The sequence below is a fragment of the Falco peregrinus genome, chromosome 5 (assembly GCF_023634155.1).
Source record: "Falco peregrinus isolate bFalPer1 chromosome 5, bFalPer1.pri, whole genome shotgun sequence".
In the NCBI taxonomy this organism is placed as follows: Eukaryota; Metazoa; Chordata; class Aves; order Falconiformes; family Falconidae; genus Falco; species Falco peregrinus.
The window spans coordinates 109,068,019-109,090,364 of NC_073725.1; the positions used below are offsets into that span (position 1 = coordinate 109,068,019).

Sequence of the window (22,346 nt, forward strand, 5' to 3'; positions counted from 1 at the left end):
TTAAGCCACCTAATAAAGTACTATTACAATCTATATCCAACAGAGATTCTGCTTGCAAGTTGTCTGTTTTCAAAAAAACAAGGAAATATAGCTTAAGCAAGACTAAACGTGATGAAAACTTGCCTCTCCCATTGTCAGTAAACACAAAGACACATACCTAACTATGCGACAAAACAAGACCGGTCTTCTGTTTTCAAAACAGAAAACAAATCCAAAATTTTTATTCCTAACTTTGTTTCGGGTTACTTGCTTCCCTTTAGAAAGGATCAGCTAAGCAGTTCCCAACACTACTGTTACTTGCTTTTGTACAACATGAAATTTATTGGCAAGATTTGTCTTTTTCTGGAGAGCTCACAATGAACATAATTCATCCCAGCTAGATGTTTCATATAGTAAAGAATACCGCAACATTAGCACGGTAAAAGAAAACAATGCACTTAGCTAATTTACCCACGTGCTTGCATTTGGGTTTTTTCCTGCTGCAGCTCACAGTACATCTTTCATTTCTGTTTTCAACATGGATAAGGATGTCACAGAGATACTGAAAAACCTGATGTTTTATTTAAACAAGACGCAGCCATGTAATATAGACGTAAGCGACATGTCACCATGTGGGGATAACACACTTGATCACTGTAAGGCATAATGTACTTGGCTGTGGCCTCACAGGGCTTTTCCAAGTCCTGCAGTCACAGCGGCCACTTAACCTGCAGAATAATAGCTACTGTAGCCAACTGAGATACTGGTCATTGCTGACTACCACGGATTGGGCCCGGAGGAGCAAGAGGATAAACCACCTTCTTTCCTAGGACCGTCACCCCAGTTCTGCTCCCTCCCTGGCCCCCAGCCCGATGGGGGGTGGCATCACGGCTTCACGTCAGCCCGCCAAGCCCGCAGCCCCGCCAGGTCCGGCTCCGCGGCCGGGCGCTGTCCAGGGTCCTGCTCCGCCCGGCCGCCCCCGGGGCCGCCCAGGGGTCCTGCGGCCCCGCCACCCGCTCGCTTTCCCATGGGAAAGTCCTGCTACTTCCAAGTTCTGGACTTTTTTTTTTTTTTTTTCACCTCCGCCTTTTTAAAAACTTACTCTCCCTTCGCTCCTTCCCCAAATTTTGCCTTTTAACCTAGTTTAATAGCATATCTTAACAGTTTTCCTTGACACTAAGAGGGATTCATCCCCATTGCTGCCATACTGGAAAGCAGTCCTTCAGGTCATTTCAGAGTGCCCAACACTCGGTAATCCCCAAACATGCACCGGAATGTAAGTTCTGCACGTGTCTGACAATTCACCAGGAACTTGCACTTGTGAAGAGTTCCAGGAAAAAGAACCAAATGCATTCTTCAAAGTGGGACCCAGTGAGTACAATACTGTTAGTATCTTTGTAAATATGAAAGATCCTATTTGTGATTTGAAGCTTCTGTAGGAGACAAGTTTTAAAATCAGTTGTGCGAAGAGCCTTTCTGAGGTGGTCCTCAGCAATTCACGTGAACATGTACTGTGTCACTCAGAGCATATACTTACAAGGATGAGACACTATTGAGTCGGGATATCAAGTCTTCTTACATAATACCTTTATTGATAAAACACCACCTTGCTAGTGGGCCACTGCCCTACGTCTTAGGAAACCACCATGTAGGATAAACTTGTTACTGTTACTCAGAATCCTGTATTCACTGCTGATGTTATGGGGTATCAAAGCCATTTCCCTAATATTTTCACATTTTTTTAAAAGCTGCTCAAGCTAAAAGGAAATTCATATAGAAAACAACTGCAAATTATATGTTTTAGTTCTTTTCTATCTAGTAGTTTTCTTTAAGCTGACTTTTTTTTTTTTTTTTGAAAGGCCACTAGATTGATTCCTTCTCAAGTTCCTGCTCCCTAGAACATTATTCCCCCTAATAGTACTCTCTTACCTTCATGCATCATGAAATCATTCCTCTGAAAATCACATTTTGGCTAAAGCATTTCAAATTCTACTAAACTACCTACTAAGATAGCTTATTATATGAAGAAGCACTCATTTTCCTTGCACGGCTCATCAGGTGGGAAAACCTTGCTGTAAAGTAAACTGACCTTAAGGATGTAGTTTTTAAGGTACTTCTCTTAAGGCACTGTAAGCAAAGAGAGGACATAAAAAAATATACATGGTATCCTCTACAATAATTGTTTGGGTTTTTTCTCCCAGCTATGACCCTCAACAGCAAACCCACCTACTCACCTATCCACTACACCTGTACCAATCATTTCACTTCTGTTAACACAGAAGCTTTCACCCTTCTCAGCGTGAGTACAGACTCAAACTGTATTAAAGTCGTAAAACAGTAACAGACCCACACGCTCTGGTCTCCTTTACAGCATATTTTTATTTTCCTCACAGGTGGACACAAACCTTTTACCTGCAGAGGACCAGATGACTCTTCTATTTCAATAGTTCATCAGTACAACTCACATCTAATTTCTCACCTGTTTTTAAGTATCTGAAACAAAGATCGCCACACTCTGGTAAAGTACCAATCTTCTGGCAAACTAGCTTAGTAAAGAAACTACATATTCAAGATTAAATACTTGAAACAGTTTGTGTCAGACAGGGGAACGGGATGAGCAATGGTTCTTCCCCCCTATACCTTTCTGCAGGTTCGGCTAATAGAAATTGTACAATGTAAGGTGTAGCTGTAAATAATGCATGTGAGGGAATACTATGCCAACACCACTCCCTAATAATTCATTATCAACAAAAGCCTAACCAAAGAATGCTCAGGGGGTGCTTGGAATTACTGACAAAACATATCACATAATAAAAAAAAAATAATTATATATATATATATTTTAAACCAGCTTTGTGGCATCAGTAATAAAAAAACTTCCCTGCACCAAAAAAAACCAGAAACCACCTAAGCAGCAAAGCTGTCATTTTAAAACAATATCCCCATGAAATAAGATACAAGCATTATAATGGCAAACTTTGAAACAAATATTATCTTTGGCTTACTGACCTGAAGCATAAACATACAACTCTTCCATCAAGGAAAACCCATTACGACTTCCTGTTATGATGTGGCTTGGCTTAAATAAACTAGGGTGGAAAATAACACATACTTAGGCAGGAGGGACAAGTGCAAAATTTAGTAACAGACTTCAAAAAAAGCAGGCTAACAGACCTGAGAATTAGTGACCAGAATTCAAAAGGGCTGCCAGTCCAAGCAGATTTGCCAGAAAGGGGTAGTTTTTAACCAGTTAGTTCCCTTTGACAGGGTGTTAGAGCCTATGGTTAAGAGAGAAACAACAAAAGTTGTCTCACTGGACGTCAGTACGATTTCTGACATACTGGCACGTCTGTAGTGTCTGGGTGAAACTGTTTCAACACATTTTTAGCTTCACAGCAGAGGACTAAACTCTGAGCAGTAAGAATCAATTCACAGTGACTAAAGACAACACACTGGTGGGCTCTGATAGTATTAAGTATATTCCCTACCGATTCAGAAACCAGAAAAGGACCTTGCTCCTCCAGTGCACAATGCTTTACACAAAGAACAGGAGGAGAAGACTTGAGATCAGAGTGACTAAGAAGTGGATTTGGGAGGCCTTCAACAACTTATAGCAACAAAAATAAAGGCAAACTTCTACTCTTTGGCGGTTAGGGAGGCTCCCATATAAAGTCAGAATAGATGATAAGTAGCTAAAGCATCTTCTACAACAAAAAGATGAAGAGGATACGACAGGTTGTACATTTGAATCTGAAAGTAATAGAAGAAAAATCACTCATTAAAAAGGCTACTATGAGGTAAGACAGTAAGTTAAGCTATTCTTCCTCATGTGACAGAGCAAGAGCACAAGAACTGCAAAGGAAACCAGATTTAATTGCAAATGATCACTTTGTCAAAGGATGAGCTCAAAGCAAGAAATTCTCCATTCCTGTCACTTCTTGGTTGTGCCAATTCAGTAGCAGTGGCATGCACAAGTTAGGCTAATACTGTGATTAGGGTAAAAACCTTTCCTTGTAATATTAGATGATAGTTGCAGCAATGCAGTTTCCATGCTCCCTCTGACAGAGAGTCACCACATCTTCCAACAACTTAAAAACCTGACACTTAACCGCATTTTAGCCCTTAAAACATGAAGTTTAACTTATGTCATTGGCAGGTCAGTTGATAGTATAACTTTACAGCAATTCAGTAGGGGCATGCACAAGAAGGTGGCAAACTGGAGCGTTGCATCTTAAATAATTTTGCTTTAAGAACAATCCTTCAGTCACTTGTAGATGAACATCTACCAGTGAGGCACAGAAAAGGCCCTCCTCCTCCTCTTACAGCTAGTTACTACAATCAGATTTTTTTTTTTAAATTTTCTTTGTTCCACTGAATGCAAGCATGGTAAGATTCATCTAGAAAAGGGCAAATCTGGGTCAGCCTTTGATTTAGCCACTTACCAAAAATTCTTATTCTTTACATGTCAAATCAAGTATTTTTCAAAGGAAAACAGCCTCTGTGTGTACAGCAATTGTACAATGTATCTCTGTTGCTGTTACTTTCATGTCTTTTTCTACAGAGAGTTCTGCACCAGTCATTGCAACCCAAGTATTGGAGTATCTCCGAGGGCTCCCTTTCAGAAAATAAAGGCAAGTGACTTGTTCTTTAGAAGTTAGTTTTAAATACCAGCCAGTCATGTGTTTTCAGTCCTCTGACTTTTTACGGCTGAGAGCTGGAGAAGCGATACAGCCGCATACAGAGAAGGAATGCTGTCCAAAAGGGAGGCCCGCCTCTGACCTGACAGCGGTGCTGCGTCTCAAGTGGTGCCTGCCTACAGCCACTTGTTTCTCCCTCAGCACTATCACCTCTGTTGTGGCGGACAGCTAGAGGACCAAAGCACGGAAACACTAATGCTTAAAACTAACCATGTCTCCCTGTTTATTTTTCTTGCTGTATTGGTTCTGTGATCCAGCTCCAGAAGTCCAGCCACAGCAGCTCAGGGACAGGAACCACTGTGTAGGTGCCAAGGTGACTGCTGAGGAAAGCTCACACTCTCCCTCTTGTTCTCAGCCACAAGTTCCTGCTTCTCTGTCACATCAGATCTGCCACATGGATCACAATAAGTCCTCTTTGTTGAGACAACTTGACAGGTTTTGAAACAATGCACCAGGCATTTTGTATTTGATATAAAAAGGACAGAAACATTCAACAAAACTAAGACAGAACAGAACCACCCCTCCAGCACAGCACTTCACTGAGAGAGAACTGTTCTTTTACTGGTGTAACTGCTCCATGTAGTGAGGCCAGTTGCTCCTCCTGCTAGGGCAGAGGCCCAAAATAAGGTGGAAGAGCACATGGCTGTCAAAATTGAGAAGAACATACCTATCCTTCTGTAAACACAACAAGTTGCTACTTTTTTGCTCTATTACACTTTGGAAACACATTCCTTTTCTCACCAGTACCACTGTGAGGATTGGCTACCTTCCTTTCACTCCCTTCTTCTACAACCGCAAGCATTTCGTCAAGTCTCCCCCTAAGAGTTCATGGTTTAAAAATATGTAATCAAAGTTAGGAAGCGCAGCTAACAACTAGGCTTTTGTTTTCCTAGTCTTTACTTTTTCTGTTTACTTTTTCTTGCTTTCACTGAGTATTCCTGTGCTATTGTAAAATGACTAAAGTGATACCATTTCCATAAAAAAAGATACTATCCATTTGCAGTTCTTCACCTTTTGATGCATGATCCATAAGGATTATCTATTTGTATCTCTCCTCTTTAAAACCAATAATGCATATATATCATCTTCCTAAAGAGAGGTACTTTTGTTTGGAAACTACCAAAACTTCTAATTACGAGGATGCTCTGACTGACCAAATGTCACACTAGTGACTAGTGTTGTCATTGAATAACATAACAATGACTGCTACGTGCATAGCTTTTATACGAGCAATGCAATTGTTAACTGTGACTGAAACACTAAAATATGCAAATACAGTGTGTTAGCAAACTTCTGACTTAACCACAATAGCATGATGCTAGCATGAAACGGTATCAGTGCAATTCTAACGTAAACAGGATCTTGGTCTTTGGATCAAACTGTAAAACACTTGCCACGGACGTTCCCTTCTTCCTCTCCCACATTTTGTTAACAGAAACTTCATGGTCAGCTGAGTAACGGCACTAGGCTTCTTTTTCACTCCTCAACGAAAAGGTTAACTGCAGTATGGAATAGAGAGAAAAGTCTACCAGAACTGTTGCGCCTTGCTGTGATTCCCTCAGAGCCGGCAGGGTTGACGTCAGGACAGCCTCCAGCCTTTCTCGTCTTCTCACCAAACTCAAATGAGCAGCGTGACAAGTTACTGCTCATCAGCTGAGCTGCGGCGAACAGCCACGCCAGCGCAGCGGCTGCTCCAGCTCCAAGGTCCAGCACCCTGAGCCAGCGCGGTGCAGTGCGCTGGGATTCAGACAACTGTGCCTTCCTTTGCTGTTGATGACATGACGAGGTACGCTTGGGGTAAGGTGACGCTGCCTCGCCCATTTTCTTTTGCAAGTCCTAAACCCGAGTGATTCCGCACACACCGCCGCATCTTGCTGGCTGCATTCGAAGCAGAATACGTGCCCCCCCCCCGCCGCGGTCAGCCCTGCCAGCATGGGGCGAGCTTTAGGGAAGCCCATTTCAGAAAGTGCATTCGCGTTTAGTACCGGGAACCCTCCCGGACACCGCCTCTGCCCGCGACCCGCCCGCCGGCCCCTCCGGCGGCTGCGGCCGGCGCTAACGCCCCGCTCCCGCCCTGCCGGGAACGGCGAGGAGGCCTCGGTCACGGCCCCGCTCCGGCAACCCCGGCACGGACACAGCGGCGGCTGCACGGCCGGTGGCCCGGAACAGCCCGGCGCCCGTCCCGGACGGCCCCGGGACACCGCAGCCAGGTCGCGGCACCACTAACTGAGCCCGGGCCTCCGCGCCCCAAGGAGGAAGAGAGCAGCCCGGCCGCGGCCCACCCCCGCCCGGCCGGCGAGGCCCGGAGGCCGCGGCCCGCCCCCGCCGCCACTCACGCATGAGGGTGCTGAAGGCCACGACGCCCAGGAGCCCCTGCAGGAAGATGCCGAAGCTGTCCATGAGGGCCCCGTTCTCGCAGCCGCGGTCTCCCGGCCCCGCCGCCGCCGCCCCGCCCGGCTGCGGGGGGCTGTCGGTGAGGCCGAGGCTGCCGTTGGGTGGCGGCGCCCCCATGGCGAGGCCCGGCCAGCGCCCGCCTCAGCGGCGCATGGCGGCGGCGGCGACGTCGCGACCGGCGGCCGAGGCCGCGCCCCCCCCGCCGCGCTTCCTGCGCCTCCCGCCCGCCCCGCCGCGTCACCGACCGCGCCGCTCTCCCATTGGCCGAGCCCCGGCCCCGCGGCCCCGCCCGCTCTGCCCGCCCCGCCCCTCAGCGCTGCCGGGGCTGCCCGCGCTGGGCTGGGGGCTCCGGTCCCCGGGCAGCTCCGCGGGAGGAGAGCGGGCCGCGCCGCAGCCTCACGCTCCGGGGCGCCCGGTGCCCCGAGCAGCCGCACGACGCTCCGCCAGCATCCAGGCGGCTTCCTAAACGGCAGCGGAGCCCCACCAGGTGAAACCCGGGCCAGCCCGCACCCCCCGCGGCTCCGCTCGGCCCCACAGCTCCGCAAGTTTGGCATCCAGCTAGGAGGAAAGAATTATGACCTGGATCCGTCGGCAAAAAAATATTTCTTCTTTTAAAAGAGCCACCGACAGCACAACGGATAACACGTAACGGGGCAGCACGTTCGTTTCGCAGTGTACCTGCTGCCCGGCCCGCCTGACCCCATCGCCCCGTACCCCCGCCGCCACCAGGCAGGGCACTCACGTTTAGGTTATGTCCCGTGTGGGAGCGGCCTGGGTCATATTGCATTGTAGGCTTTTCTCACACCTGTTCTTGAGTTCCTTGAAATAATTGAAATCCTCATGTAAACATGAATTTGTTTGTAAGTACGGCCCGTGAAGCCCAACACGTTCAGGTGGCTCAGAAAACTAAGCAGAGCACGTGAAGCAACAGTTGTCTCCAAATAATGACATCTGCTGCTTCTATCTTGCAAACCCACCTACGTGACTGTCCTTCCCGGCCGGCGATGCCAAGCAGTGCTGGCACGCAGCAGCGTCTTCTCTGATATTCAGGCTGTGCCATGAACGTCTGGAAGCTGCAGCTAGAAAAAGAAATGCTCTCAAATTCTCTGAATGGCAGAGCATGCAGCCAGAATGCACTGTTCAGTGCCCCGGCAGCCCAGGTCGAACCCTCCTCTGCTTTGAGCTGCATCAAAAGCAAGAGCTCAGGAATGCAGAGTTACCTGAAAGAATGGGCAAGGACCAAGAAGGTTGCTTGTTCTCCCACCTTGTACACAGGAATCACAGCCATCCAGCTCTGCATTCCGACGTGGACCTGAGCTATTTGGTTGTGGCCCAGGAATGGTTTTCAAGCTGTCACAGCTGCTGCTGAACATTGGACGTTCCACACACACACCTGACCTGGATGCTTATACTGGTTAAAAATTCACCTCATGCTTTTTAAGCACAAAATTTTTGTTTCCACATGTATCTGGAAACAACTTGAAGGGCTTACGCCTTGTGTTACTCCGTATTCCATGCTTTTAAAATAGATCGTTCCCAAAAAATACCTCCTCAAGGGTTTTCAGTCCTCATGACTCCCATAAACCCTTCTGAAACCTGTGGCAGACAAGACACTGCCTCCTGATATGTTATTCACAAGCCTTCAGATTTCTCCCAAATAGACAGTGCTCTGTGAAGGCAAGTAAAGGATTTACATTAAATCCTACATATTTATAGAAGTTTAAAGACAGTATTAAGCAAATCAGTTTCATCCCACTCCTATGCATTTTCTATACCCAGTATAAAATCAGTTCAAGACAAGTGAAGTGCAGCCAAGAAACAAGTGCCGAGGAGCACACATGTACAATCTGTTGGAACACCAAGTAAGGAAACAAGAACTTTACAAGGCTGACCTGTTTCTGAGACATCCTGTGGACCCTCATGTTATTCAGAGAAAGCAAAGCCAGCTCTTCTTAAAATTTTGACTGGCTGGGATAGTGTAAACCTTTACAAAACCATCAAGAAGAAGCAGCAGCGTCGGCAAGGTTTGCTTCAGATCATACCAAGCAGCTTACGTCCAAAGGAAGCAATAAAAAAAAAAAAAAATTTACCCTGATGCGCGGTTCTGTCCTCAGCTCTTGTATATGAGCTTCAGCATCCTGTGAAACAAAATCTGTTACCTTAGAAAGAAGCTTAGATGAATAGGACTCCTGCATTTGAGGGAACTGTATACAACCCAGTCAAGCCCTTTAACGTAAAGCCCATGCAAGCAGTATTTAGGTGGTCTGCATTGACCTTTCATGCAAGTAACAGAACATGCTATAGTTTCCCCCATACTTCTGTAAGACGGAAAATTGCTCATGGTAAGCAGCATCATTTGTTGTTAATATTAACACCAAAGCCATCAGTAACAGTTTAAGTATCTTTTTTAATTTTCTTACAACCACTTAAAACTGTCATATACCACAAAGGTATGTACACTATTTACAGACAAAACAAGCAAAATATCCATCCAAAATATTTTTTAAAAAAATCCTCTGATTAAATTGTTACACCTGCTCAAACAATGGTGGGACATAATAGGCATATTTTCTTGTGCATGTTTCTCTTCCATGTAGTACTTCAGTCTCACTGCATATATATATATTTAAAAGTTAAAGAATGATAAAACAACAAGCAGAAGGGACACAACACAATATGCATTTAAATCTTTGTTTAAGAACAAGCAGCTAATTAAAAAAGGCAAAATACAGGAAAAGTGCATCAGTTCCAATGAGTTAGTATAAGAAAGAGGCCCACAGGTGGAGAGCAGGTACTCTTTAGGGCTGTCTCCTAAAAGACCTCTGATTGTCTACAAAGATTATTTAAAATTCATTTTAAACAGAAAAAAAAAATGAAAGAGGAGAGGAGAAACATGACACCTCCGGATATTTTTTTTTTCCACGAGGTTTCTTGGAAACTGGTGCTCAGCAACTTTCAGAGTGGGCAAGAACTCATCCGTGCCCAGACTTCATTGTCCATTCACACACCTTGCATGAACTGTCCCCGTGTCTCAAGCAGAAGGCCTGTTCCTCTTGAACTGTGCAAGGCTAGAGGACTTCCACAGGCTGTGCCCATGTTTGTGCTAAGTCTGTTAGACCTACTGCCTCCAAATTTTGTCAGCGCAAGACCTGCTCGCTTCCATGGCTTAAAGCTGAGCCAAACACCGCTGGCTTTGCACCTGAAAGAGTAACTTTGTTTTCTCATCAAAAAGTCCATTTATAGGTCTGGTGCATTTCAGAACAACAGATGTGATGTTGAGGAAGCTAGAAATGACCATGGAGACAAAGTGTCACTATTCTTAACTCATTTTTGCTACATTTCGTACAACTATTTTATTTTTTTTTTTTTTTAGAAAAACAGGTAACAATAAAAGAGGCTTGTATCTTGGTGTTCCCTAAGTCCCATTCTAACCCTTCACCCAAAAGGCTGCCTTTGAAAACAAGGCTACATGCATGTTTGGGGAAGGCTGGCAGCACTCTGAAATAGGGGTTCAGCACACAATCCATTTAAAATGGAGCCTTCAGCCAACATTTGAAGTCTCCTGACAGAGCCTATGTCTTTGTGCTTAGCTACTTTTAGGTAATTTCAGCTCACAGCAGGCAGTAACCAGTCTGCCACTATGTGAAGGACTGGTTAAGGAGTAGCTTTGTATAGGATCAGTGTATTTTGGGCTTTTGGTAAGGCTACTTCATCTATTAACTTCTCTAACAACAAATTTGGTCCAAAGGTATCCAGTCTCCAATTTGAGCTTGATAGTTTTGAAGCCTATTCCGTTATATTCAAAAATCTCTCAAGCCGCTTTGCCTTTTGCTAACAACGTACCAAGTCTTTGTACTTTATACAGAAGAATGAAGTGCTCAGTCCAGTTAACTGTAAATATATTTATACTTCTGTGGATCTAGCAGCTAAATACTCCTTCCCTCCTTTAAAGCATCATTGGAATCAAGAATAAACATTAGCAAATCTTAAAGCAACAGAATACCGCTGAAAGTTGTGACAAGAGAAAATAATCTTAACAACCACTCCCGAGCTCTGTATGTACTGTTTCTGTTAATCCCAGGAGAGACTGCGAACAATCCTGGAGTTCTTTACAACACACAAATGAAATTTGCCTTTTATTTCATTCCTCAAAAAGCAACTTGCAGAAATGTTTAGCATTAGGAGAAAAGTAGTCTTCTTTCACAAAGATCAGTGCTGTACCTCTCCTCTTCTGGTAGGGCTGCCTTCAGCTTAGGATGGACTGCAAGCTGCTCTTGCTTTGGGGGATAATTCTACCACATTAACCTTCCATGACATTATTGGAGGTCAAATACTTCTCTATTATGGAATCCTTGTGTTGGTGCAGAAAGCACGCCACAGAAACTCAACAAAATCTTTCTGCCTAACAAGGCTAAGCTTAGTATAGTACAAGTGCCATATGGAGGCACCACCAGGTTTCTAAAGCTATGATGTGCAAAGCCAAGACTGTACAGTGCATATGAAAATACGACAAGCAAGAATACAAACCCTCAATGAGTAAGACAAGGGCAATTTCCATTTACCGCCCACACAAACAGTAAATGAGGCCCAACAGAGGGCTCATTTTCTGGTACTGAAGACATTTGCAAGACGTCACTGCCTTTCTCCTGGACTCCAGCGTTGTCGTATTGTACGGTGAATGATGTGGTAGAGGGCAGCGCAAATCCCTGAAGCCTGAATTGCTGCCGTCCCAGCAACGGCTGCTGGTGAAACACTGGTATCACCCCAAGCCAAGATTCAGCCATCAGCTATCCAAAATCCAGTTTTGAAGAAACAGAGCAACTAAAGCAGCGCATGAGCCGATTTCAAGTCATGTTGGAGTAAGATGAACCAATATAAGTGCAGTTGTGTCATCTGCCACGCGTAGAGAGAACGAGGAACTTGAAACAGAGTCAAGTAGAAACACCATCCATCAAGATAAAGCCCCAATTATCCCTTTTAAATCCAGCAATAAAACAGAGTGCATTTTTTCCAGGAAACAGAGTGTACAGTACCCGTGTGCAGCATAAAAACATTTCACAAATAATGAAAACATCCCTTTTGAAAATCTCAACAAAAATAGATCCCATTGGGACCAGACTGTCAGTGCCTCCCAAAACAAGGCAGAAAAATCCAGCCTATAAAACATGCCAAAGGTGACCAGTAAGTATCCCACTAACCTCTGAAACTGCTGATTGCTTTATTTACTGAAAAAAAGAAGTATGACATTTGTATTTAAAACCCTAGGCACCAATGTTAAGAGGTTCACTAAATTACCCTTTCAGCTCTGTTCTCTCCCGACAACTACTTAAAAAGACATCTATCTGTCCATGGGGAAAGGTGGAAGCAACATCTCTTGGCTATGCAGGTCAATTCTGCTGGGCATCAGTGCAATAAAATTCTGGAAACCCTGGAGAATGACAAATATGATACCAAAGCATCATCTTCCAGCCCAGAAGTTCTCTGCTGGTCAAATTTCTCGAGACAAGACACTGACAGCAAAGCAGCAGTGTTTCTTTCAACATTTTCTTCAGGCCTAATGGCTTATCACTGAGCTTGTCCTAAGGGAATGAAATACAGGCCGGTGACCTAAGCACAGTATGAAGAGCCAAAACGTCCATTTATTGGCCACATACCTAGCATGAGGAAGAAGGGGGGACACTTTTTTGATTTCAATTTAATGATGTTTTCAGACTCTGTTTATAACTTGGGAGACAAAAAATTGTCCCAGTTACACACTGCCCTCCCTCCCTCATGAATACTCAGCTAGTAAACAGTCTGATATTTATATTTTGATTCTGGAATGGAAAAAAAACCCATTGATTTTAGCACTTCTGTAAATAGTTCTCCCTTGACTAGACAGTTATTCTAAGGGGCAAACAAAATAAACTCCAGTTATTTAGCTTTGTTTACTCTCAACAGTTTTCACTGGAGGTAGCTCCCCCTCAACACGTATGTGGCAGATACAGACACAGACTGTGCAAACTCAGCTCTTGGTTTACAGACTACCTCCTTGCTGAATCCTACAGCTCACAGCATCAGAATAAGGGATCACATTAGGCCTAAGAGATGCTTGAATCAATCCATCTGCCCAGAGTAACCAGTGTTTATCAGAAACCAGCAAATGCATCCCTCCTAAACAATTCCTGCAGTGAGCACCTTCCTACCTCAAACACCTTATTATGCCAGGGGCCTTCTGCAAAAAAGTATCTGAATAGGTGATAAAGGACCAGGGCTGCACACATAGAGCTCCTGCCTGTGCTCCTCCAAATACTCTTGAGAACAGGCAGAGTGAATGAATGCAAGCCATCTGAAACCTAATGCTTACGTTGGAGATCTTGAGCCTGATGCAAGTTTCCCCACATCTTTAATGAAAAGTAATGTAAGCCCTGTTATTTAAAGTGTCAAGCACAGGTCTACAGCAAGTGGCTGATTGGGTTTTACTACCCTGGAAAATTAGAATCAGCAGTTCATCCTACTGTAGGTCTACTGATGGCGCTAGATGTCCCTCTGATCCTTCTCCTTTACTCTAAAAAAACCAGACAACCCCCTTCCCGACCCCTCATATTTTGACCAAGCCTCATCCTGAGCAGCTCCAAATACTTAAAAATACAAAGTCATCCTCATAAGATAGCTCCCAGTATGCAAACACTGGCAGAGCTAAGTTGCAGTGCTCTTTTGATAGCAGTTTCCTTAGTGTATTCTCCAAAATGATGTTCAGGTAGCAAACCAAAAATCTGCTGACACACTCTGTGTACAAGGCCCAATTGTTTGCTGTAAGAAAAAGGAAATAACTTCACACAATTAAAAAAAAATAGATAAATCTGACAACCAAAATATAGAAAATGCAGAGGCATTTCTCTTTCCTTCCTTTTTTCCTGCAGCCCATCTGTAAGAGAAGTGCAAAATAATTCAGTTTTCTAATATCTGAGAAAAAGGTAACATCAGATTAAACCTACACAGGTTTCAGCTAAAGCTTTGGAACAGAAGCTCTGTACGTTGATATTGGTTTGTACTCCTGACATGCCTACAGACGAGAGACTGCTGCGCAGCTACAGCTGATTTGTCCAGAAGTAGTTGTTCCCTCCCTTTTCATTCATCACTTCTACTGTTCAGGCTACAGAGGTAGTAAAAACAAAACGAAACAAAGGCCCAATAACAACGAAACAAAAAACCAAAACAAACAAACAAAAAAAACCAACCAAAAGGAACCACACTCTTTGTATACTGTACATTCAGAACCCTGTGGCCACGTTGTTGTCCTAACAATGAACAAATTCATTAAAAAAACTCAACATTAACACACGAATGTGCAAAGAGCACATTCCAAAGTCAGTGCTGTGGTAAAGCAAGTGTTCATCCACAGGGAGGGAAGGGGATTCTGTGAATCATCAGGAACAGAGAAAGGTTGTTTCTGGCAGCCCACATGCTAACGTAAACAGGATCCGTTTCTCCTTTTAAAGTTCTGTGCCTACAGAACTATTGAAATGTCATTTCCCACCAGAGCAGACTTTTATGTAATCATTAAAAAATACATTAAAAAAGGGGAACCATAGAGCAAGAGACTATTGTGTTCCCGAGCTGGCAGCTGATAGAGTAGCCCCTGTGTTTGCATTGGCATTTTGCTCCAGATGTTGTCTTCCTTTTGTCAAAGTAAAAAACTGAGGCTGACAGATGCTTTTCGGTCACCAGGGCCTCGGTTTAATTTCATTTGGCTTTCCTTGCTAGAGAGAAAGGAGCATATTTTTGTAGTTGTGCTTCAAAGGTCCACGTCAGCTTGGCTGCTCCTCAGTTAGCAAACTGCTGGTAAAAGGCAAGTTTGACCCTCTCAATGTGATGGCAAAGTTTAATAGCTGGCCCAAGCTTCAAGTCCATACACTCCTGAACAGTGGGCAGGGTAAGCAGCAGCAGTGCCTGGCCATCGATTTCCTGTCAGAAGACAAAAACTCCATAGTGATTTTGTGGTTTTATTTTCCCTGCTCCTTCAGCTTTGACTTGCTGTAATTTCAGATTCATGACTGTGAATTAGATGCTTCTTTCCTGCTACTCTAGGCAGTTTAAAAATCTCTTTCTCACAACAAATTTACTCCTTTCTCAAAACATCAGCTCAAAACTGGCTCAGGGACAGAATCTCATGAGGTACTATTGTAAAAAAAAAAAAAAAAAAAAATCAACCTAACAATAGAAACCAAGGTAATTGCATGCAGAAAGTAATTTTACCTAACTTCTGCATCTTTCTATAGAAATAGAGGTTCTACAAGGAAAAGCGTATCTTCTGGAACATCTACCACAAACCATACTCATCACTAGTTCTAGTAAAACAGTTCTGATAGATGATGATCTTTTAATGGCAAATTTTAACCAAGATGCAAGTACAATGTTAACCTGACTCATATTTGTACTCTAATTGTCACACTTGAAACAAAACCGTTCACTTCTGCAGCTGTACAACACTGTGATACTTGCAGTTAGTCTGCAAAACACAAAATATTTATCATTTGGAAAAGTAAAAACAAATGGCAAAAATCTGTCTCCTAGAAAACAGGCTCCTACGTTCATGGTGCTTGGTCATAGGCATTCTCTATAATTTTGGGATTCGGATGCCCCACAGACCAAAATATCCTCCACCGAGTACTATGAAACCTGAAAAATTCTGGTCATTCCCTTAGCTCTCCTCTCCCAAACTGCAGAAGGTTGCACATGCGTTTGTTTCCTCACAACCCTACTATAAAATTTAAACGACCTTCTTTTTGTGATTCATTAGAGGATAAGAAGCAAAGTGCCAGATTCAACATTTTAGCAGATGTTAAATGTTGTAACAGAAAACAACACCTGATCAAGGAAAATTCTCGCCAGTGGTGCACAGTCAGTCGATTTGAGGAATCGTACAACGTCAGCCACGCTCCATTCCAGAGGGTTACTGTCCAGCTGCAGCTTTTCAGCAACTTCCATCTTTATGTCCTAGACAAGCCACCCAGCACAAAAAGAACTCCCCAAAATATTACATATGCAATGGACCAACACTCCCCTCTGCTCCCCCCCCCTCAAACATTCAGCTGCCAAACGAAGCTCTAATGGGAGCTTAAATTGTAGAGGTTTCTGCCTCTGTTAGCAGGGATGTGCAGAACAGCACTGTGCTGAGGGTAGAAGCTGTAACATTGTTAGAGACAGTAAACAGGGACGTAAAACCAGGATTCGGTTGACACCACATCACTGTCCTGGTGAACCAAAAGGAGAGCTAGCAGCTGAGAAATGGAAAGCTCATCATTTTGTCTCCAGCATTCTGTTTAGTCTTTCTTACAGTCCTGCAATATGACTGTAATAAAAATCACAATTTTTTAATTATTCTGTTGTGTCTTCACAATGCCCTTTATGGGGTAAGAGAGTATTTTATGAGAACTCACCCATAATGATTAATACTCCCAAGATACTTGTGCTTGCCCAAGAGTGAGCAAGCTAGAACAGAAATCTGCATTCAAAGTTACCTTTGGCGAAGGAGGTTTATTTTCATCGTCAGAAAAGGAAAAGGTCCTGAGCTTCCTCTTCCGCTTGTCTCGGTCCTGAGCCAGGGAATGAGACAGTTCACTCTGTGTAGGAGAGGACGATAGTGATTTCTTCTCCGATACCTCTGATTCCTCAAGCAATTCGTCTTGGTGCTCCGAGGTACTATCCTCAGTCAGAGATTCTTCATCTACCTCGTCCTGGTCATCATCATCTTCTCCCCCACTGCCCTGAAGAGGTAGGGGGGGAAAAAAAAAAAAAGTGATGAAATGAAAACAATGGGAAGTTCAGGACAAAAGCTACAATTGCCACCTATTTGTCAACTGCAAACTGAGGTTACAAGGAGCTAACAGTTTGCCGTTTCAAGTGAAGCTGGTCAAAGATCACGTCATACCTATTAAAGCTGTTGGCAGTCTCATACCTGGGGAGATCCAGCTGGAGTGTTATCCACTGAAGTAGAAGAACGTTTTTTCTTATGAACAAAAAAATGTTTTCGTCTCTTCCGTCTTTTATTTGGTTTCTTCATGGCTACTTCCAGGTTACTGTGGCCACCCGGTGGCCTACCTATCCGCTTGTTTTTCCGCTTTCCATAATAGTGTGCTACCAGGACAGAAAAAAGGAGCACCATGTTGAAATGCACCCTCAATGTCCCTAGTTACGTTTGTCCATCATCAGGACTGGAAAATCAGTAAAAGGACATTTCCCAATAGAAATCCCAATTCTACAAAGTTTCAAAATGATTATGTCTGTACTTTCCTTTTCAATTTGGATTAAGGAAGAAGAGTTATTAATCAATTTTATGTGCCCTATGAAGATTTACTTCCTCTGCCTCTGAGAAGCCCTAAATGATCAGATTTTATACAAAAATCATCAGCCACAGATTGGTCCAATTTAATGACACTTTTTGTGATGTTTTGTACTTTTAAAATGTGTCCTCAGTGCACTGTTTGTTCTCACAGTGCCGAACAGTTATAGTTTAAAAAAGCCTAAAAACCCTAAAAGCTAAGAAAAGAGCTTGAAGGTTTTTTATTTTGTTCCACAACAAATTGGTAAAAGCAATTACAATGCCACTTAAGTGACAATATTAGCATCAGTCCTTGTCCCAAAAGTTGTCTTAATAAGAAAACTTTAAGCACACAACCAAAAGTTAAGCCATGTTTCTAGCACTTAATATAGAATTATTTTTTTCTCCCCTACACACTGGCACATGGATATTTTGTAGGCCTGTGTAGGTAATGCTTGAGCTACTCCTTGTGTAAACAATGTATTTTGGATTCCTTCTGGAGCCAAAGCTAGAAGAAACCAAAACCTAACACCCCAAGCCCCACCTCGCTTTGACATCAACGACCTACTCACTGTATTTAGTCTTTGTCAGGACAGAGCAGTTCTCGGAACACTTATCCAGCACCATCTGAGGGCCGAAGAGGTTTGGACAACATTCCAGCTTGATACATGTTTTCCTACAGAAATCTGCCACCCGATCTGCCGTCCTCACAACTTCCACAGTTGCACGGTAGCTCTTCCCTTTGTACCTAGCATTGAAAATATGGTCATAATTCAGGAATCCTCTAATCACCAGGATGAAAGTACTTCATCAAGAAGCGTACAAGAATGTTGCTCTGAAATAAACCTGAGGGAAAATCTGAGCAATGAAGAACTTTATGGACTGACAAGTCCAGAAAACAAGTAGTCGTCCTGTCTCTTATGACAGATCCTCAAGCAGTGCCAGAGACATGCCTGCAGTAACGAACACCGTAACACTGCCCTCCCAGCGACTATAAAATACCCCCTGAAAGGACTATCCCAGAGTTTAGATGTTTTCTTTGTTCACAGATGGTTTGTTCTTTCTTTGTTTTTATGGGACTGCAGAAGCGTCCACTGTAATGTGGACAGCTGGTCCCTGAAACAAAGATGGAATGCGCCAATTTAGCGAATAAAGGTAGCAGCAGACAGCTTTTAGCGAGCTGTTCTATGCACAGACTACGGCAAACAAATGAACTACCGTCACATTTCCAATCAGCTTTCATCTAATTGCTGAACAATTTGTCAGGACAGTCACTTGCCATGACTCCACATATTGGTCCTGTTTGATATAAATTAAGAAAAGATTTCTTTTTGCTCATCAGCCTTGCCATGACACTGACAGAGCCACACTGTGAAGTATCTGCCAGAGTCATTCATCAGTTTTGCTTTGTTCTCCCAGCACAGCTACTGGCACATGCTGATATCTATTAGGGATTTCTCAGGCCTGCAAGTACCTAGTTAATGCACTGAAAAAAAGAGCTATTATCCTTATAGCCCAGATATTCCTGGTGTCACTACTATGACAAAAGGAAACACACAGCAATTTCAGCAAAACCGAACACATTTTTTCTTTCTCTAGTCTTTAGCTACATCTTCTCGTTACACTGACCTTTCATATGATCTTCCTATTGTCAAAATCCAGAGCAATCCTTCAACACATGGAAAAGCGTCTTTCTACACATTAAACCGATCCAGCAAAAAAATTACTGACATGTTCAAAACTATGTAAGAAAGTCTGCTATGGCACATTGGGAAACTCTCATCTCTGGTATGCAAACACAGTGACCTAATTATAAGACCATCACTAGACTATAAGGGAATATCTGGATTTATCAAATATATGCAAATATAATCACTATTTTTTTTCCTAGCCACAAAATAATCTTGCTAAGAAGCTCCAACCCAAAAAACTCAGTAGGAAAACTAGGGACTGCTTAGGGTAGGCTGATGTAGAAAGACTTCCATGCCAGGACATTTCAGAGCATTGCTGTAACTTAATTTCAGAGGAATCTTCTTCCACTGAAAAGTTTGGGTGGAAACGCCTTGGAAGTCTGAGAGGCTTCCTAAGCAGTATGTGCTTCTGCTTTAACATACTGACAACTACCTTCAGGTGAATTAAATAAATCATCTTAAGCTTCACCTGCAGGTCTGCCCGTGTATACACTGCTGTACCAGTACCGCAGCATTCTTAACTTGACCACTAGCTGCTTACGTGACAGCAGCAGAGCACACCTGGCATATTAAGGAGCATTAACATCAGATGCACTTCACCAGACATTCACAAAGAAATTTATAAAGATTTGGAAGTTTAATGGCTGTCAGCACTTTGATATGCCGTAAAGCAGTTTTTCCTTTTCTGAAATGTGAGCAGTGAAAGCATAGGCTGCAGAGAACATTGCTATTGGGATCAACTAAGCAGAGAATAGGACGAGAATTTACTTGGCTTTCAGGGTCTCCCCATGCCCATGCCACGCAGCCTCTTCATCCAGCTGCAGTTCTCGCAGGACACGGCTAGGTTTGTAAGCTGCATTGATCAATAAAGTGAGAACCTACAGTCAAGGAGGGAAGAGGAAAAAATACGTGTAAGTTATTTGTACAGTAAATCTGTTTTAAAGTGCCAGGACAGAATAGGAAATTACTTCTATTCACCTAAATTATCTAGCATCAAAGCACTCATTCACAGCAGGATTACACATACCTCCCGATACTGCCAAAATGAAAACTGACAGCAGTCGACACTTTGGGCATTGCCAAACTTTCAAGAGTTTGTCTGCAGAGTCACAAGCGTATCTAGCAATTTCTGAGCCACTGCCCTTGAATTACACATCACTAAATTAAACCCTGGGGCCAAATACTACAAAACTTGCATAACCTTGGGTAAATCTAAGCGATTATCTTAGAGACTGTTTGACATGTGAAGAAGTGCCAAAAAATGCTGCAGGATATTGCTGCCTGCCAACCCACTACCTGCTACAAAATCACACTGCAGAATCTCAAGCTCTCCTCTGTTTTGCTCTCATGAACCATGATAAGGCTTGTACTATAATAAAATGAGAATTTCTTTGGTGTGGTAAAGCAACTCAGAGTTGTGAATAACCTGAAGTTAGTGGGGAACAGTACAAAATGTGCATTCAAATTTCATTTCTTATTTTTAGTATGTGCTTATTCCAAATCATTCCCCAACTGGGTGCATCAGAACCTTGACATAACAAACCTGTAGCTTCATCCTGCTAATGCAGCAGTCTAGAAGCCTACAGTTCAAGAGTATTAAATATAACACAAGTACCAAACTCACTCTAGGATTCATAAATTGAGCAACAATCATAACTGAAATGAATACAACTGAGCTTATTGGTTGAACTTTTAGCAACACTCAGCATCCGTACATCAGTAGGATCTGCGCACACTTCACGCTTTCAGGCAGTGAAGCGGGTTAAACCTTCCAAATTAAATGAAGCTGCCACACAATTTCCCACTTGCTCTTTACTTACAGCTTACATCAGAGTACTGAAATCTGCAGAAAGAATGGGGTACTTTTCCCAATGCAGGAATGGAACTTTTTCAATAATCAGCTTAACTCTTGCCCACTGGACTCTTGTTTTACAGCACGTCTGCCAGAAAGTCCTTCCTAAGGTCTCTCCCAGCTATGATATGTGGTAGGGAAGGTAAAAACTCCAGACATGCTGAGCCAATCCTTGCATTTAAAATGACTGTTTCATGAAAGCTCGAGTGTGCGCATATAGTTACACCTTGGGAAACTTTCAGCCTCTCAGGTCAGATAATAATCACCACGTGACCTTTTTGAAGCTTTCAGAAAAATAATTATTGCATTGAAGTACCTATACATTTGCTGTGAAACACGTTCTGGAGAAGAGGCTCTTTGGCATTAAAGAATGGCCTCTTCTTCCCTCCTCTCCTCCCTCAGTTACATTAGAAAACAAAACCACAATTTCATCTGATCTTTGCAAATCACATCCAACTTAAAAAACACATAGAATTCTTTTTGTTTTCCAGCTACCAAAAACAGTTTGCCATTGCTACTAAGAAAAATCTTTATTTCCTGTTTTAACACCAACAGTGCAAACTGTAAAGGAATTTTGGAATTATCTGAAGCTAATTCTGTTAATTAAAAATGAAGCACTTATTACAGCTATAAAGAGACACCAACTCCTTTGATTATGGTAATTACAGGTTACTCTGTTTTAATCTAAAATAGGGTTTAGCAGTAGAAGGTTGACTGTAACTCAGATAAACAAGAGGCTTTTACTCTTTCCAGCCATTCACAAACCAGTCCATGATTTATACTTGATTTTATGCACACACACACACACACGCCCTTTACTCATTATCAGCTTGAATTTATTAATTACCCATCTATAATTAGAGAGACACTCTAGCATTTATGATACACTGCTATATGCAGGTCCACTGTGTACAACCACCTCACCTCTTTCAGAACAAGGACACAGTTCCCAGGTCCCACAGACTGAGGAAGCTCTGCAATCCTGCCTTTGTTAAGGTAAGGCCCTGAGAAGCACCGGTGGTTGAAGTAGATCTTTGGGCAGCAGTACTTTCCATTAATGACCACTGAGAAATGAGAAGGCAAACGTTTAAATCACATGCTACAACCTCCCCAGGAAAGAATGACTCTTGCAATAAGTAGTATTTTGCCTGCTGTAAAAAAGGAGGGGAAAAAGTCTTGAAGTACATGAATTTGGGGTAGTGTGAGTGTCATATTTGCAATGACAGCATTAATTATTCGATGCTGCAAAATCTTTTCCATACTTCACACGCATGCTTGCAAACTGTCAAACTACAGGAAAGTTGGCGATGTATCAGAAATGAAACATTTCTTCCTGGCTAGTCTGATGTTTCATGGTATTACACCAGTGAGAAGAGGCAAGAAGAGGACAATCCCAACTTTCTGGTAGCAGAAGGACTTCCTACACAGTA

General features: G+C 43.1%; 2 protein-coding genes across 3 annotated transcripts in view; both read right to left on the reverse strand.

The window, feature by feature from the left end:
* Window positions 1-7,262, reverse strand: part of STIMATE (STIM activating enhancer) — a 38,115-nt gene extending 30,853 nt beyond the window's left edge. Inside the window, exon 1 of the mRNA XM_055805320.1 lies at window positions 7,013-7,262. Coding sequence (XP_055661295.1) covers window positions 7,013-7,187 — 175 coding nt within the window. The 5' untranslated portion in view covers window positions 7,188-7,262. The remainder of the gene's footprint in view (window positions 1-7,012) is intronic.
* A 2,195-nt stretch (window positions 7,263-9,457) lies between these two features.
* SFMBT1 (Scm like with four mbt domains 1) overlaps window positions 9,458-22,346 on the reverse strand; it is an 80,399-nt gene continuing 67,510 nt past the window's right edge. For both annotated transcript variants that reach the window (XM_055805918.1, XM_055805917.1), the window contains exons 15-21: window positions 21,841-21,980; window positions 19,833-19,942; window positions 17,946-18,121; window positions 17,011-17,189; window positions 16,574-16,819; window positions 15,921-16,049; window positions 9,458-15,017 (exon numbers count right to left, since the gene is read on the reverse strand). In XM_055805918.1, coding sequence (XP_055661893.1) covers window positions 14,877-15,017; window positions 15,921-16,049; window positions 16,574-16,819; window positions 17,011-17,189; window positions 17,946-18,121; window positions 19,833-19,942; window positions 21,841-21,980 — 1,121 coding nt within the window. In that variant the 3' untranslated portion in view covers window positions 9,458-14,876. The remainder of the gene's footprint in view (window positions 15,018-15,920; window positions 16,050-16,573; window positions 16,820-17,010; window positions 17,190-17,945; window positions 18,122-19,832; window positions 19,943-21,840; window positions 21,981-22,346) is intronic.